This window comes from Hyla sarda, chromosome 2, assembly GCF_029499605.1.
Source record: "Hyla sarda isolate aHylSar1 chromosome 2, aHylSar1.hap1, whole genome shotgun sequence".
Classification (NCBI taxonomy): Eukaryota; Metazoa; Chordata; class Amphibia; order Anura; family Hylidae; genus Hyla; species Hyla sarda.
In genome coordinates this window covers 269,777,101-269,795,504 of record NC_079190.1, presented here as the reverse complement: position 1 = coordinate 269,795,504, position 18,404 = coordinate 269,777,101, and the positions used below count along the sequence as shown (strand labels likewise).

The 18,404-nt window shown below is 44.6% G+C and overlaps 1 protein-coding gene across 2 annotated transcripts in view; it reads right to left on the bottom strand.

Annotated features, from left to right (window-relative positions):
• The window catches only part of LOC130357861 (uncharacterized), a 102,617-nt gene that overhangs the window by 72,218 nt on the left and 11,995 nt on the right, over positions 1-18,404 (bottom strand). For both annotated transcript variants that reach the window (XM_056560600.1, XM_056560599.1), the window contains 3 exons: positions 18,013-18,100; positions 10,676-10,845; positions 3,649-3,772 (listed from right to left, as the gene is read on the bottom strand). In XM_056560600.1, the coding sequence (XP_056416575.1) occupies positions 3,649-3,772; positions 10,676-10,845; positions 18,013-18,100 (382 nt within the window). The remainder of the gene's footprint in view (positions 1-3,648; positions 3,773-10,675; positions 10,846-18,012; positions 18,101-18,404) is intronic.

The window sequence follows — 18,404 nt, the reverse complement described above, 5'->3', positions numbered from 1 at the left end:
AAGTAGACGCCTCCTCGGTGGGAGCTGGAGCTGTACTCCTACAGAAAAATTCTTCCGGACATGGTGTTACTTGTGGTTTCTTTTCTAGGACCTTCTCTCCAGCGGAGAAAAACTACTCCGTTGGTGATCGAGAACTACTGGCCATAAAACTGGCCCTCGAAGAATGGAGGCACCTGCTGGAGGTTGTTATATACACTGATCACAAGAATCTTTCTTATCTTCAGTCTGCCCAACGGCTGAACCCTCGCCAGGCTAGGTGGTCGTTGTTCTTTGCCCGTTTTAACTTTGAGATTCATTTTCGCCCCTGTGACAAGAACATTAGGGCTGACGCCCTCTCTCGTTCCTCGGATGCCTATGAAATGGAAGCCTCCCTGCAAAACATTATTCCTCCTGACTGTCTGATTTCTGCTTCCCCAGCTTCCATCAGACAAACTCCTCCTGGAAAGACCTTCGTCCCTCCATGCCAGCGCCTCAGGATTCTCAGGTGGGGACACTCCTCACACCTCGCCGACCATGCTGGCATCAAAAAATCCGTCCAGCTCATCTCTCGTTTTTATTGGTGGCCTACCCTGGAAACAGATGTTGCTGATTTTGTTCGGGCTTGTACAGTCTGTGCCCGGGACAAGACTCCTCGCCAGAAGCCTGCCGGTCTCCTCCATTCTCTGCCTGTTCCTGAGCTACCATGGTCTCAGATTGCTATGGACTTTTTTACAGACTTACCTTTATCTCATGGCAACACAATTATTTGGGTGGTCGTTGATCGTTTCTCCAAGATGGCACATTTTATTCCTCTTCCAGGTCTTCCTTCTGCGCCAAAGTTGGCGAAACAATTTTTTGTGCACATTTTTCACCTTCACAGGCTTCCTACGCATATCGTCTCTGATAGAGGCGTTCAATTTGTGTCGAAATTCTGGAGGGCCCTCTGTAATCAGCTTAACATCAAATTAAACTTCTCGTCTTCATATGATCCCCAATCCAATGGGCAAGTAGAGAGAGTTAATCAGGTTCTTGGTGACTATTTGCGACATTTTGTTTCCTCCCGCCAGGATGACTGGGCCGATCTCCTACCATGGGCCGAATTCTCGTACAATTTCAAAGTCTCTGAGTCCTCCGCTAAATCCCCATTCTTTGTGGTGTACGGCTGTCACCCTCTTCCCCCCCTCCCCACTCCCATGCCTTCTGGTTTGACCGCTGTTGATGAGGTGACTCGGGACCTCTCCACCATCTGGAAAGAGACTCAAAATCTCTCATACAGGCCTCATCCCGGATGAAGAAACATGCCGACAAAAAAAGAAGATCTCCTCCTGTCTTTTCTCCTGGAGACAAAGTGTGGCTATCCGCCAAGTATATCCGCTTCCGTGTCCTCAGTTATAAACTGGGACCACGTTATCTTGGACCTTTTAAAATCAAATGCCAAATCAACCCTGTCTCCTACAAACTCCTTCTTCCTCCTTCTCTCCGTATTCCAAATGCTTTTCATGTCTCTCTCCTTAAACCACTTGTCCTTAACCGCTTCTCTACTAAGGTTGTTGCTCCTACGCCTGTCTCCGGGTCCTCTGAAAGAAATTCTGGCATCCAAGACGGTCAGAGGTAAAAAAAAAAATTCTTGTAGATTGGGAGAATTGCGGTCCGGAGGAGAGGTCATGGGAACCTGAGGACAACATCCTTGACAAGAACCTTATCTACAAATTTTCAGGTTCTAAAAAGAGGGGGAGACCCAAGGGGGGGGGTACTGTTATGCCGAGCGCTCCGGGTCCCTGCTCCTCCCTGGAGCGCTCACAGCGTTCTCCCATTCGCAGCGCCCCGGTCAGATCCGCTGACCGGGTGCGCTGCGATAATGTCCCTAGCCGGGATGCGATTCGCGATGCGGGACGCGCCCACTCGCGGTGCGCATCCCGACCCGCTTACCAGACTCGCTCTCCGTCTGTGCTGTCCCGGCGTGCGCGGCCCCGCTCCCTAGGGCACGCGCGCCCGGTCTTTGCGATTTAAAGGGCCGGTGCGCCACTGATTGGCGCATGGGTTTTAATCAGTGTGTTCACCTGTGCACTTCCCTATATCACCTCACTTCCCCTGCACTTCCTTGCCGGATCTTGTTGCCATTGTGCCAGTGAAAGCGTTCCTTGTGTGTCCCTAGCCAGTGTTCCAGACCTCTTGCCGTTGCCCCTGACTACGATCCTTGCTGCCTGCCCTGACCTTCTGCTCCGTCCGACCCTGCTCTTGTCTAATCCCTTGTACCGCGCCTATCTCAGCAGTCAGAGAGGTTGAGCCGTTGCTGGTGGATACGACCTGTTTGCTACCGCCGCTGCAAGACCATCCCGCTTTGCGGCGGGCTCTGGTGAAAACCAGTAGCAACTTAGAACCGGTCCACCGACACTGTCCACGCCAATCCCTCTCTGACACAGAGGATCCACCTCCAGCCTGCCGAATCCTGACAGGCAGGAGATCACGGGAGGTCCCACCAAACCCCCATGCCCCCTCTACCCCCCGATCTGACACTTATCCCTTATCTTGTGGATAGGGGATAAGTTTTGTGATACTGGACTACTCCTTTAAATCAGGGAACAGCAATGGTTGCCGGGACTTCTTATGAGTGCCACCCCTCATGTTGCACTGGAGGAGCTGAGCAGGACAATGTCACTTGTCAGATGAGAGCCGCCCAGAGACGGCCTACTGAAACCAGGCTGAAAGACACAGGCCAGGTGGGAATAAAATGGCACTGGAGGAATGAAGGGAGGATAAAATGACACAGGGGGTAATTAAATGGCAAAGGGGGGTAGCAGCCACATTTGTAATAATGGCACTGGATATTGGTATCACATCATGTGTTGTAGGACGCCAGTATATCCTGTGGTCTAGGACAAAGGGGGGTTAATTCCAGCATCCCTGGTGTTTTAGGGTGGTTAGGGGTTAATATAAAAACTAGGTGGTCTAGGTAATCAAATAGTTAATTTTCAGATCTCTGCATTCCATAAGTTTGATGTGTCACATGACCCTCTTCCTATTGAAAAAACTAAAAAGTTGGTTTCAAAATGGCCGACTTCACAATGGCTGCCATGGTCACCACCCATCTTGAAAAGTTTCCCCCCTCACATATACTAATGTGCCACAAACAGGAAGTTAATATCACCAACCATTCCCATTTTATTAAGGTGTATCCATATAAATTGCCCACCCTGTATCTTAAAACTATTGTATGTTGAGGCCACTGTAAGTTGAGGGATCACTGTACATATAATAATGAATATTGTTCTGTTTATTATTGCTTTTTTGTGTTGTTATTGCATGCATACTTCCTACACCGTGTGATCACTGTGTCCCAAAGATATGACTTCAGAGTGTTTATTACTTATACATTATATATAATCTTTGGGGGTCCTGTTACAAATATAGCATTGGGGCCTGGAACTGTAATTTAGTTCTCTAAAGAGGGTATATTTTGGTGTATGTGTATAGACATTTGGGTTAGTTATATTGTTGCAGTTATGCATTTATTATGCATGTATTTTTTTGTAAAAACCGGGAGGTGAGCCTAAATCAAAGAAACCTTATATAAAGAAACCTAGGTCTTAGATGAAAAAAAATAAATAAATGATACCGAAAACTGTGTAATCGAGAACTTAGACTTGTTAGGAACACTTCTGCACTTACCAAGTCGTCTGTGCAATCCATCTCTCATATTGGCATTCGATTCAACAAAACCATCAGTAGCATCCGTATATTGAGGCATTAAGTTGTCTGATCTACTCTCTTCAAGGTGAACGTATTTCTCTTGCTGTAGAACACAAAGAAATAAACCGAACAGTAGAGAAATAGGTACGTAACAATATATAGAAATGATAGTAATGGAACTGAACAAGTCATACAAAGTGACAGACTAGAAAATGAGAAAAAAATACTTTTATTATTTCCATTTTTTTCTAATATTTAATATCTTCTTGATATTTTTCCCTTGTTCTTTTTAGTAAATTGTTGCATTTCTCAAGAAATAACAATTTTACAACATCTTTGCTTTAAATTCTTTTACCATTTCTCTGAATAAATAACAACTGTTACTGATCTAGATAGTTCATTTTAAAGTCCACTGAATGTGCATATTTATAGATTCTGTTGGAAGAGATAGAACTGTACATCTATGAACATAGCTATGTGTATGATTACACAGAATAATACAGATAACTATGTTCATAGCTGTACAGTCCTGTCTCTTACTCACCACTGCTGAATACATCACTGGAGCACAGACACTAGAGTCCAGATCTCCATCTATATATCTCTCTTGTACTCTAGTCTTGACTACCAAGTAGGGGACATTAGCCTTGACCACTTGAGAATCAAATACAATTTTCTTACTATAGACCACAAAGGAAGGGATTGCTTTGGATAGGGGATAAGATGTATAATTGCAAGGGTCCCACCGCTGGGGACCCCCGTGTTCTCAGTGAAGCTACTTCATGGCCATGCCCCCTAGTGACATCACACAACGCCCCCTCCATTCAGGTCTATGTCCGAGATTGCAGGGGTCCCCAGCAGCGGGACCCCTGCTATCATACACCTTATCCCCTATCGTTTGGATAGGGGATAAGATGTATAAACCTGGAATACCCCTTAAATTGCAAAGACAAATGATTGTATTGGAAATCCCCATGAACAACCACTTCACCCTCACCCTCTGATAGGGCATTTAAATATATACAGTGTATGTATTGCATTTCACATTTTCTTATGTTGGGGCCTTGTGCCACAAAAAAAATAAAAAACTTTGCCCATCATTTTGCACTCTAAACCCTATAGTGAGAATGTGAAAACGCTGCCCCCATATTTACATGTTACAACACTCTCCTGCATCCTTCCTATGCTCCACTCTCTTTGCCCCCAGTCCTCTCCTCTCTCTGATCTTCTGGTGTAGGCAGTCCCAACAGCCCTGTTCAGTGGCACAGCAGTGTGTCTTAAAGATGAACACATAGTTAATAATCTGCTTTCGCTTGATAAAATTGGGATGTGTATCCTGGGCAGGCCCACTTTTAATGCAGGCCAGGTTGCAGTCGCACCCCCTGCCACTAAAATTGTTACACCCCCAAATCTACACATTCCTATACAGGTCAGGAAAAGTATAACAATGTGCATTAAATAACTAAATTACAAACTATAATGATTAAATGTGAGGGTCACTGTCTATCACAATAGAAAAGCAATTTAGAATATTTTAATCTACAGTAGATTCAAGATTTGGGGGAATGATTAAAGCGTACCTATCATATCCCAGAAAAAAAAGTAATGTTACTTAGTACCTCACCCAGATCATGTACATATAACTTTTATGTGTCTAGCTTCTGTATTTCTTTTAAAATAAGCTTATATCATATCACACTGAATTTCCATCTTCTCTCAGGCAGGGGGTGTGTCCCTCTCTTGCCCTCACTGTACATGACTGAACTTCCTCCCTTCCTGTGTGTCACTGAGCTGTCAGCCAATCACTGTACTCTGCTCTGCAACCCTTTCCTCTCTGGTTTTATGCTGCACATGTTACAGAGAGAGGAAGAAGGATTACTAGAGTTTGCCTGCTGTTCTCCTTATACACTATGTAGTAGAGCCCTGCGCAGGACTGATTTTTCAATCCTGCTCCAGATGATTTTTTGTCCAATCCCGCCCTCTAACATAGGAATGTACAGATACTAGGGTACAATGCTCTGCACATACTCCCAAGGTATAGTAGTGTGTGTAGTACACAAACTGCTATACATGGGGGGTATGTGCAGAGCATTGCACTCTAGTGTATGTACATATGTAAATAGCAATGACTGCAGACTCAGAGGCCCTGGGTCACTGACCGATGCAATGCTCTGCACATACCCCCACCTGTATAGGAATGTACACACACACACACTGCTATACACATGGGGGGGGTATGTACAGACTGCAGAGCATTGCACCCTAGGCCTAGGGTCTATAGAAGTCCCTAGGGTGCAATGCGCTGCAGTTTGCACATACCCCCCATGTGTACAGCAGTGTGTGTGTATGTACATCCCTATACAGGTGGGGGTATATGCAGAGCATATCTTATGGTGGTACTACACACCTGACTGATTGTCTAAAATTTATCCCAGGGTGTCACACCTTTGTTGGCGTGGCTGTGGCTTACACAGTACATTGTATCATATCTTGTGGACTTGAGAAGATTATTTCCCTGGGTTTAGGTAGGTTTTCATCTTTTCTAAAAGATAGCACAAATGGTTGCTTTCTCTGCATTGCAATAACATATGATCTCTTACACTTTAATATTGCCAGTCGCTGAGTTCCAATCATTATTTTCTGACGTCCCCATGCAGCTCACAATGTTGCATACCCATTCACCTCTATTTCTTTGTACTTGCTCCCATATATAAGGTTTATGTATTGATCTTCTATGTAGAATATGCATCGGCCTTACCACCGACACTGGACCAATGTGCCCATTATCTTGATGTAAGTTTCATGCAACACCATTACATGTTCCTGTTTTTAGCTTCTTGTTTGTTACTACTCCCGGTACTAGCTATCGCATAATACTTTATTGTAACTGCCTTGTCTGGATGCACGTGAAGTGTTTTTTTTATTTGTACCTGTGGTTTTTTATGAAAACATTTTCATAAAAAAATAGTAACGGGAAAAAAAAAATCTCTAACTGAGCTAAAAACTGCTTCCACCTGTTACCTTAAATTAATATAGCATCATTTAGACCAGTGTTTCCCAACCCAGTCCTCAAGGCACACCAATAGTCAGAGTGTCAGGAACTTCTGAGGCATCGGTGGTACGTGATAGAGCATCTGCCCTGACATTCTTGTCTGCGGGACGAAAATGGATTTGAAAGTTGAAAAACAACGACCATCTAGCCTGGCGAGGATTTAGCCGCTGGGCGGATTGAAGATAAGACAAATTTTTATGATCAGTATAGATAGTGATGGGATGAAGGGATCCTTCCAGAAGATGTCTCCACTCCTTTATAGCCAATACTTCACCGTCTCCTATGGAATAGTTTTTTTCAGGAGGAGAAAAGGTTTTGGAAAAAAATCCGCAAGTGATATTTTTTCCTTTAGCGGATTTTTGTAGGAGAACAGCTCCGGCTCCAACTGAGGAGGCGTCAACCTCGAGGAAGAAGGGCTTCAGAGGATCTGGTCTGGACAAGACTGGAGTAGAGCAGAAGGCGGCTTTGAGGTGGTTAAAGGCTTCCTCCGCCTGTGACGGCCAGGATTTCGGATTAGCATTTTTCTTAGTCAGTGCTACAATAGGAGCAACGATGGTGGAGAAGTGGGGAATAAAGTGACGATAATAATTAGCAAATCCGAGAAATCTTTGGATAGCTCGTAGGCCAGTGGGACGAGGCCAATCTACTACTGCCGATAGCTTATCAGGGTCCATTTGAAGACCTTGACCGGACACAATGTATCCCAGGAAGGGGAGACTGCTGCGTTCAAATAGACATTTCTCAATTTTGGCGTAAAGATTATTTTGACGTAGTCGCTGAAGCACTTGTCGGACATGAAGGCGATGTTCCTCTAGGTTGGAGGAAAAAATTAGGATGTCATCAAGGTAGACTACAACACAGGAATACAACATGTCCCGAAAAATCTCATTAACAAAGTCCTGAAAGACTGCTGGGGTGTTGCAAAGCCCAAATGGCATGACAAGGTATTCAAAGGGACCATCTCTGGTATTGAAGGCGGTTTTCCATTCATCTCCTGCACGAATACGTATGAGGTTATATGCGCCCCTTAGATCAAGTTTGGTGAAAATCTTAGCTCCCCTCAGTCGATCAAAGAGTTTGGAGATGAGAGGCAGAGAATGGCGATTTTTTACTATAATATTATTAAGACCGCGGTAGTCAATACAGGGGCGTAGAGATCCGTCTTTTTAGGCAGTGAAGAAAAATCCAGCTCCAGCTGGAGAAGAAGATTTCCGGATAAAACCTCTTTTGAGGTTTTCCTGAATGTACTCAGTCATGGCTTGTGTTTCCGGGGCAAAAAGTGGGTAAATCCTACCACGGGGCGGTGTGGTACCAGGGAGCAAGTCGATAGGACAGTCATAGGGTCTATGTGGAGGTAAGACCTCTGCTTGCTTTTTACAAAATACGTCAGAATAGTCCTGATAGGCCTTAGGAAGACCTGGCAATGGAGGAGCGATGGAGACTTGATTGACAGGAACCGACTTAAGACATTGCTTGTGGCAGGAAGGTCCCCAACTCTTAACGTTCCCCGTGGCCCAGTCGAGGATAGGTGCGTGACGCTGGAGCCAGGGCAAGCCAAGAAGAATTTCTGAAGTACAATTGGGCAATACGAAAAATGAACTCCAATGTTCATGAGCAGGGGCTCGGTACGATAACGCACGGTGCAGACCAGTCTCTCTTCAGTCACAGAGCCAATGAAGAGAGGTTTGACGAGACGGGTAACAGGAATATTGTACTTGTTGATGAGTGAGGCCTTGATGAAATTTCCTGCTGAACCAGAGTCCAGAAAGGCCACAGCAGAGAAGGAGGACTTAGTGGGCAAGGAAATCCGTACTGGAATAGTAAGAAGGGGAGAGGAAGAATTCACACCTAGTAACGCCTCTCCTACGTTCATCCCACGTTCAATGGTGCGCGCGTTTCCCGGACACTGAGGACGAAGAGGACAGTCCTTTAAGAAATGCTCAGAGCTCGCACAGTATAGACACAAGTTCTCGTTCCTACGGCGAGTCCTCTCTTGTTGGGTCAGGCGAGACCGGTCCACTTGCATGGCCTCCTCGGCGGAAGGCACAGTAACAGATTGCAAAGGATGCTGAAAGAGAGGAGCCAGGCGCGGATCACGCCTGGTGCGAACAAGATCTTTTTCCTGGCAAAGCTCCTGGCATCTTTCAATGTAGCGCATATGAATGCAGGTAGCCAGATGAATGAGATCAGACAGGGTGGAAGGTATCTCTCGTGTGGCCAGACAATCCTTGATGTGGCTGGATAAACCTTTCTTGAAGGTCGCGCAGAGAGACTCATTATTCCAGGCCAACTCAGAGGCCAGAGTACGAAACTGTACGGCATATTCGCCCACTGTAGAGTCTCCTTGGACGAGGTTTAGCAGGGCTGTTTCAGCGGAAGAGGAACGGGCAGGTTCCTCAAAGACGCTGCATAGTTCAGTGAAGAAGGACTGGATGGTAGCAGTAGCGGTCCCAAAGCGGTGTGGCCCAGGACAAGGCCTTTCCAGATAGCAGACTTACCACAAATGCCACCTTAGACCGTTCAGTGGGAAAGTGGTCCGACATGATCTCCAGGTGCAGCGAACTCTGGGTCAGGAACCCACGGCAGAGCTTAGAATCCCCATCAAACTTGTCAGGTAGAGACAGACAGACTCTGGGTGTGGAGGCGGCAGCTCGCTGTGGAGGAGACGCTGGAGCTGGCGGAGGAGATGGTTGCTGCTTTGGAGGTAGAAGCTGCTGGAACATAGCAGTCAACTGTGACAGCTGCTGTCCTTGTTGAGCGATCTGCTGGGACTGCTGGGCGATCACGGTGATGAGGTCAGCGAGGCTTGGCAATGGTACCTCAGTGGGATCCATGGCCGGATCTACTGTCAGGAACCGGACTGGAATTGGGTAGTGGATCCTCTGTGTTAGTGAGGCGATGGCGTGGGCCGTACCAGAGGACCGGTTCTAAGAAGTTACTGGTTTTCACCAGAGCCCGCCGCAAGGTGGGATGGACTTGCTGCGGCGGTAACTCCCAGGTCGTATCCCCCGATAGCGACTCAACCTCACTAACAGCTGAGATAGGCGGGGTACACAAGGACAAGGGGAAGACATGGTCGGACGTAGCAAAAGGTCAAGGCAGGTGGCAAAGGTTCATAGCCAGGGGCAACGGCAAGGGTCTGGATACACAGGCTTGGGAAGACACAGAACCCTTTCTCAGGGCACTAGGCAACAAAATCCGGCAGGGACAGGAAGGGGAAGTGGGTTTTTATAGTGTAGGGAGTGATTGGAACTAATTGGGCCAGGCACCAATTAATGGTGCACTGGCCCTTTAAATCTGAGAGACCCGGTGCGCGCGCCCTAGAGAGCGGGGCCGCACGCACCGGGACTGAGCAGGAGGACGGGGCCGGTGAGTGACACGGGATGCGACCCCCGATCGGGCACGTCCCGCCGCGGGGATCGCATCTCCACCGAGAGACACAGAGCAACGCTCCCGGACAGTGAGTCTGATCGGGGACCTGCAAGCATGAGTGTAGAGAAGCGGGACCTGGAGCACTCGGCGTTACACCAGGATTTTAATTTTTCCCTGTTGTATTCCAATGGAGTAACTGAAAAAACCCTGAATGTTGGTGTGCCTTGATAACAGGGTTGGGAAACACTGATTTAGACACAGAAGGCAATTTATTTGTACAACATATATATCTTTTCAAAATTCCCCCTATAACCTTTAAAAAAACAATTTCTAGCTAAATTATGTATGCATCAAGCAAGTGAATGTCCCAAAGATTCCATTAGAAGTATTTTTTTTTTTCAAATAAGTAAAGTGGACTGATTCAGTGGCAGAAGACCCTTGTCATCCCTGTCTACTGTGTAAACAGCATATGCCATACAACTCTGACAGATGAAACCTCTGGGACCCACACCTATCTCGAGATCTAGGGTCCCCTAGTCCCAGATCAAATTTTCCTTTTGCATATGCCCTTATTGATGTTACCTGCTCTTTCAGAGCTTGCTGGTCTTGAAATTTAGTTTTCCAGCGTTCTTTCTCCCCAGAAAGGTCAGTCTCCAGGTTTTCAACTTTCTCCTCAAATTTACACAGCTTGCTAATGGAAGAACTGTTGATATCTTGCATCCTTCTCAGTTCGTCTCTCAACTCTTCATTATCTATAAACCACAAATTAAAAAAAAATAAAAAATAAATCAAATATTTTATATTTAAAGGGGTTATCCGGGAATAGAAAAACAGAGCAGATTTTTCTAACAGCACCCAACCTGTCCTGTTGTGTGTGGTATTACAACTTGGCTCCCTTCATTTCAATGGAACTTAGCTGCAATAACACACACTACAGGACAGGAGGGGCATTCTTTTTGGAAGAAATTATCTCTGCTTTTCAAATCCTGGATCACCCCTTTAATTATACATAACACTTGCAGGATTGGACAGTTTCATACTATGACCAAAAATAGTAAATAGTACCTCTGCTGGTGGGCAGAAAGGACAGGTCTTCATGAATAATAAGGACATATTCATGAATATTAAGGACTAGTAGGCGTGCACACATAATGGAGAGGACAAGTGCACAGAGCATGGTGTTCTTCATATTCAAAAAGGCTGTCACTAGGTTTGTTCTTTGGGAAGGCAGACATCTAGCAATGGCAGTTTTTGTGGAAACCAGACTGTAAGTGGTCAAGGAGCGAGTTCTTGGAGATATACGGTAGCGGATTAGCTGTGAATAGACCAAGCGTTACAGGAGTTTGGAAGATGAAAGGGAGATTAGAGATGGGTCTAGAGAGAAGCGAACTTTTGAAAAATTCGATTTGCCCAATTCGCCGAATTTTCCGAAAAAATTTGTTTCAGGTCGAATTTATTTGCAGTGAATCTATATTAAAAATGGCTATTTCTGGCCTACAGAGAGCCTCAATAGGGGTGTAGAACACTTTGCTATGTTCTAGCATGCATATGGAGTGTGCTGGGGTAGTGAAATAATACTGTTATTCAGTATGACATGCAGATTACATGCATCACTTTGAGAATCACTGCCGCAGAGCGGCACAATGACAAAGCCTGGAGGTGGCATCAGTATGAGGAGACCATATAGTGCAGGGGTTGGCAACCCCTGGCACGCGTGCCACTCATGGCACGCAGGGTGCATTTGAGTGGCGAGCGAGTGAGTGCCGACCTGCAGGGAGTCCCGGGACACTGTCACTTTAAGCGGCTGCTAAGATATCCGGCCAGGGACGGAAGATGTATCCCTCCCTTTCCATCTCCCTACCCGGTTATCGCTGTGCTGCGCTGGAAACAACTTAACTTTTCCACCCCTGTCACCCTTTAGCTGCTGTGATCCGCTGTCTGTCGGCAGCATAGAGGGGGAGGGGGATCGCTCTGAGCTCTGTACCGGCCACAGTGAGGTGTCTGAAGGAGGTCAGGGGTCACTTCTACAGACTGGTAAGTAGTCTGTATGTTTCTGTGGAATACACTTAGCTCAGTTATTGGCTCTGACAGCAGCTTTCCTGCCCCAGAGACAGGCTCTGGTCTCTGTCAGTCTATAGATCCCCATAACTGTGTTATCTACAGATTCCCCCATAACAGTGTTCATTTACAGCTCCCCCATAAGTGTGTCATCCACAGCTCCCCCATAAGTGTGTCATTCACAGCTTCCCCATAAGTGTGTCATTCACAGCTCCCCCATAAGTGCGTCATTCACAGCTCCCCCATAAGTGTCAGTCACAGCTCCCCATAACAGTGTGTCATTAACAGATCCCCCATAAGTGTGTCATTCACAGCTCCCCATAACAGTGTTCATTCAAAGCTCCCCCATAAGTGTGTCATTCACAGCTCCCCCATAAGTGTGTCTTTCACAGATCCCCCATAAGTGTGTCATTCACAGTTCCCCCATAAGTGTGTCATTCATAGTTCCCCCATAAGTGTGTCATTCAAAGCTCCCCATAAGTGTGTCATTCACAGATCCCCCATAAATGTTTCATTCACAGATCCCCCATAAGTGTGTTATCTAAGGAACCCCCATAACAGAGTGTGATTTGCATATCCCACAAAGGTGTGTCATTTTAAGATCCCCCATAAATGAGTCATCCAGAGATCCCCCCATACGTGTGTCATCCATAGATCCCCCTATAACAGTGTATCATCTACAGATCACAATAACAGTCATGTACAGATTATGCATGGCAGTGATTCTGGGTTCAGATTCTGGGGTTTATATTATGCGGGGTGGTGATACTGGGGTCTGATTCTAGGGTCTGTATTATGGTGGGGTCTGATTCTGGGGGTCTGTATTATGCGGGCGGTGATACTGGGGTCCCCTTATTAAATGCTGTGAGGGGTGTAGTTTCCAAAATAACATTAGAAAAATCTCCCACTGAAATCGGTAGGCTGGGTGAAGCCCATGGTAAGTAGACTGTTACAAGTGCATACTGTACAGAAGGGACTGTGGTCAACTGGAGGATGGGGGGGGGTGGCAGCATGTATTGGATCCAAGGAGGGGGTGCCAAACTGTAGGTCAGGGGGTTAATTGTGTAGCCATATATGGAATGTGTGTCAATGATGATTGGCAGTTGGAGGTAAATTGCTGTGGGAAATAAACAAAGCCCAAATGTAACTGATGTGTCATTAGTGCATAGATATTCATTCTGGTCACTAGGTGGCAGCAGAGACATGGGAAAGTAAGCTGCCTATATGAATGGAGTGGTAGACCTGATGTTATGCATTACAGGAATGGAATTGGTTTGGTGGATGATGGTGTATAAATAGTTGATTCAAATGGCTTAGCTATTTATACACCACCAAACCAATGCCAACTGTGTAAATGGATGTATTTGTGAAGGTGATTATATATATACAGGGATTGGACTTAGTTCTTAGTATTGGCTGCAGTATTAGTATGTGCAGTTGGTGGGAAGTGTTGTCTGGACAGGGGTGTAGGGATGGTGTGGTGGGGGAGGCAGGGGTGGGCCACTAGTGGAGGTTATTTGATTAGTTCTGTGGCTTCATTAAGACCAAGGGGTTGAAGGGTTCCCAGTTTGAAGATCCAATACATTTCTCTTTTAACAAGATTTTGGAATCGCTTTGAGTTGTGACTGTGGATGTGGTCTATGGGGCAGATGGTGATTGGGTCTTTGGTGTCCAGGTGTTTCTCACCACAATGCCTAGATATACTGTGTAGGAGAAATTTCTTCTTGATGTTATTTCTGTGTTTATTCAACCTTGAGTGAAGTTCCTGGGTGGTTCTACCCACATATTTTTTTGCCACAGATGCAGGAGATGACATAAATTACATAGCTGGATTTGCATGTTAGATGGTATTTTATAGGGAATTTTTCACCCGACATGGAGTTCATGAAGAATTCTTTTTTCTGGGAGATGGTATTTTTTCGTATGGCATTTTTATGACCCTTTGGGTGCATTAGCAGTTTTTTTTTTTTTTTTTCGTGTGCCATCTAAGCTGATTGGGAGCGATCATGTTCCTAAGTGTTGGGGCTCTACGTTATGTGATTTTAGGTCTTTCAAGGAGTGTGGCTTTTAGGAGGGGATCAGCCTGTAGGATGTGCCAATGTTTGCGGAGTATAGTCTGGATTTGGTTATGGGTCAAGTTGTAATGTGGTGATGAAGTTGTTCTTGCTTTGTGGAGGATTCCGGTCAAATTGCTTTTGGGTTTTAAGCACAAGAAGCACAAGAAGATTACATTTATATGTGTTATAACACTGTGTGTCATGTTTGGTTATGTCCACTTTGAAATATAGTAATTTTTTATTTTATTTAACTAAACTTGTTTGCTCTTTTTTTTTTTCTTTTACCTCTTTTTCATTTGCAAACATTAAGAAGATGTACATGTTTTAAATGTTAATTTTTTCTTTAAAAATATACTTCAGGGATAAATGGGGGACATTTATCAAGGGATTTAGAGCTCTTTTTTGCTTACAAAAGTCGCACAAAAAAAAGTTGCATTAGCACATAGCAAATTTTTGGCAATAAACAAAAAGCTACAAAACAGCCTACAAACTAAAATTAAATTTTTTACTTTGCAGTGGTCAGGGATTTTTTCAAGTGTGAAAGTCGCACAAAAAGTAGCAAGCCCTCCAAAACAGTGTAAATGCAAGCCAGCCCCGAGCTGGCTTACAGAACGGCTTTAGAGAGAACATTTTATATTTCCCACTGGAAGCCGTGATCACAGCTCCAGCGGGAAATATGATATAACAACTGTACACAGCCCCCGGGCTCTGTCTGATTCTATCACCGCTGCTCTATATAACTTAATGAGGGGACAGGGACACTGCTTTACATCTCCCACTCACTACAAGTCTACAACTCCCAGCATGCCCTTACAATGAGGGCATGCTGGGAGTTGAAGTCTTGTTGCGGGCAGGATATGTGCGCCACGAGCGGGTGGGAGACAAGGGAGGGATGTAAAGCAGTGTCCCCGTCCCCTCATGAAGTTATATAGAGTAGCAGGGTTAGAATCAGACAGAGCCCGGGTGGCTGCAGACTCCTTTTAACATACCTCGGCACTAGAGATGAGCGAACTTACAGTAAATTCGATTCGTCACAAACTTCTCGGCTTGGCAGTTGATGACTTATCCTGCGTAAATTAGTTCAGCCTTCAGGTGCTCCGGTGGGCTGAAAAAGGTGGATACATTCCTAGGAAAGAGTCTCCTAGGACTGTATCCACCTTTTCCAGCCCACCGGAGCACCTGAAAGCTGTACTAATTTATGCAGGAAAAGACATCAACTTCCGAGCCGAGAAGTTTGTGACAAATCGAATTTACTGTAAGTTCGCTCATCTCTACTCGGCACCACAGAGTTTTCGGAGCCCCTAATGTAATTTCACATTTCATGCTGGGTCCCGTGATTGGCCAGGACCGAGGTGGGAAATTTGATCTTACAGTAAGGACCTAAACTCTACGGCTCCATTATATGTTAAAAGGAGCCCAGGCTGATCCGAAATATGCTACTGGCCCCCCATCCAACATACAACCATGGTCCCTTCTGTGTAGCATGCCCTCATGACAGTCTACTTACCATTGGCTTCACACATCCTATTGATTTTAATGGGAGTTTTTTCTTATGTTATAGATGAAAACTTACTAGGTTTCATTCAACAGACTTCCCCACAGCAGGCCCCGGAGTCCGGTGACGTCACTCCTGACCCAGTGACCCACTCTCCCGCCAACTTTTAAATTTCCCAATGTATATAACAATGGAATTGTATACTGTTTTGCTATGAACCTGACGAAGAGGAGTGACTCCTCTAAACGAGTTCTGCACCCAAATAAAGCGAAATTTCTCCACTATCAACTGTGTCTACTTTCGAGTGTGCACCTATCTAGCCACAAATCGGATTTTCTCCTCCAGACATCTGGTTAGCTCTGCTGGGCTATCCAGGTTCTGCACCCACACAGCCAAAAGTCCAATGGCGCTCTTTCTCTTCTGAGCATTGTAGTGCACCTGCAAAGCACTTGAATTCCACACATAGATACCCCATGTCGGATGTGTAAATAAAATTAAAAAATTTTCACTAAAATGCTGGTTTTACATTTTTACAAGGGGTAATAGGAGAAAATTCCCCCAAAAATTTGTAACCCCATTTCTTCTGAGTATGGACATACCGTCCATACTCAGAAGAAATGGGGTTACAAATTTTGGGGGGCATTTTCTCCTATTATACCTTGTAAAAAAATGTAATTTGGGGAAAAAAACTGCATTTTAGAGGGGGCTTCCTAAATGTCACCTGGGCTTCCCTTAGGGGCTTCCATAGGGGCTTCCTAAATGCGACATGCCCCCCAAAAGCCATTTCAGCTAAATTTACTCTCCAAAATGCATTCTCTTTTTCTCTTTTTATCCCTTTTAAAAATTAAAAAAATGGCTCTACAAAAACATGCGATTGTAAAAAATGAAGATTTTGAATTTTCTCCTTCACTTTCCTGCTATTCCTGTGAACCATCTAAAGAGTTAACAAACTTTCTGAATGTCATTTTGAATACTTTGAGAGGTGCAGTTTTTTATAATGTTCTAACATGAAAGCCCCACAAATCCACTGTAAACTGAACTGGTCCCTGAAAAATTCAGAATTAGAAATTTTTCGTAAAAAGTTGGAAAATTGCTGCTGAACTTTGAAGCCCTCTGATGTCTTCCAAAAGTAAAAACTTGTCAACTTTTTGATGGAAACATCAAGTAGACATATTGTATATGTGAATTAATATATAATTTATTTGGAATATATTTTTTTTCCTTACAAGCAGAGAGTTTCAAAGTTAGAAAAATGCAACATTTTCTACATTTTCATGACATTTTGTGATTTTTCACCAAGAAAGGATGCAAGTAACAACGAAAATGTACCACTATGTTAAAGTAGAATATTTCACAAAAAAACTATCTCGGAATCAGAATGAAAGGTAAAAGCATCCCAGAGTTATTAATGCATAAAGTGACAGTGTTCAGATGTGCAAAACAGGGCTCAGTCCTTAAAGGGGTACTCCGCCGCTTAGACATCTTATCCCCTATCCAAAGGATAGGGGATAAGATGCCTGATCGCGAGGGTCCCGCGGCTGGGGACCCCCGTGATCTTCCATGCCGCACCCCGTTAGAATTAGCCCCCGGAGCGTGTTCTCTCCGGGTCTGATTACTGGCGATCACGTGGACGGAGCATGGTGACGTCACGGCTCCACCCCCGTGTGACATCACGCTCCGCCCCCTCAATGCAAAACTATGTCACGCCCCCTCCCATGGGCTTGCATTGAGGGGGCGGAGTCTGACATCACAACACTCCGGCCCTTTGATCAGCAGTAATCAGACTCGGAGCGAACATGCTCTGGGGACTGATTCTAACAGGGTGCGGCGTGCAAGAACACAGGGGTCCCCAGAGGCGGGACCCCCACGATCAGGCATCTTATACCCTATCCTTTGGATAGGGGATAAGATGTCTAAGCACTGGAGAACCCCTTTAAGGTGAAAATGAGCAGCGTCCTTAAGGGGTTAAACAGATCATTATTTTCAAAGCTGAAAATTAACCCCCTTAAAACTAGACCTTACACGATTTTAAATGGTCTAAGGCTGGGTTTTATTTTACACACTGATTTGCCAAAAAATTCCACCGTAATGTGTGAAAATGTGGCCGCAAACTGAAATACAATATGCGCTGAAAATTTTACGCTGAGAACCCAGCCTAAAAGTTTGAAATGAAAGACAATACGTAGAGTAGAGGCTATAAGTAAAATAATCTCAATACGTTTTAAGGTTTCCGTATACACTAAACAACCCTGGGCTACATTTATCTGGAATATGTTATTTAGGTTTAAAAAGCATTGTAAGATCTATACCTGAATGTTGTTTATCCTGAGTTACAGATAGCATATGTGCATTTTCCTCTGTAGATGATTTGGATCCGAATGTTAAAGCTGATGTGATCTAAGAACAACATATAAATATATTAATAAACTCAAGTGTCAAATGGAATTCATAGATAAAGTATAAATTTGTATTAAAAAGTAAATAGCATTTTGATAAAAAGAATTATATGACACAACAGATGAGTGCATGTATAGTACCTTTAGTTTTGGCTACTGCTTTCCATAACTATCCTGTGAGGGTAATGCTTTGTTATCCATTTTTCAGTCAATCATTAAATTTTTTATTTTTATCCATTACAAATATGAGTGAGAAAAAGAAAAGGAAAATAGAACACAGCAAGGAATGAAAGATGCTTATATGT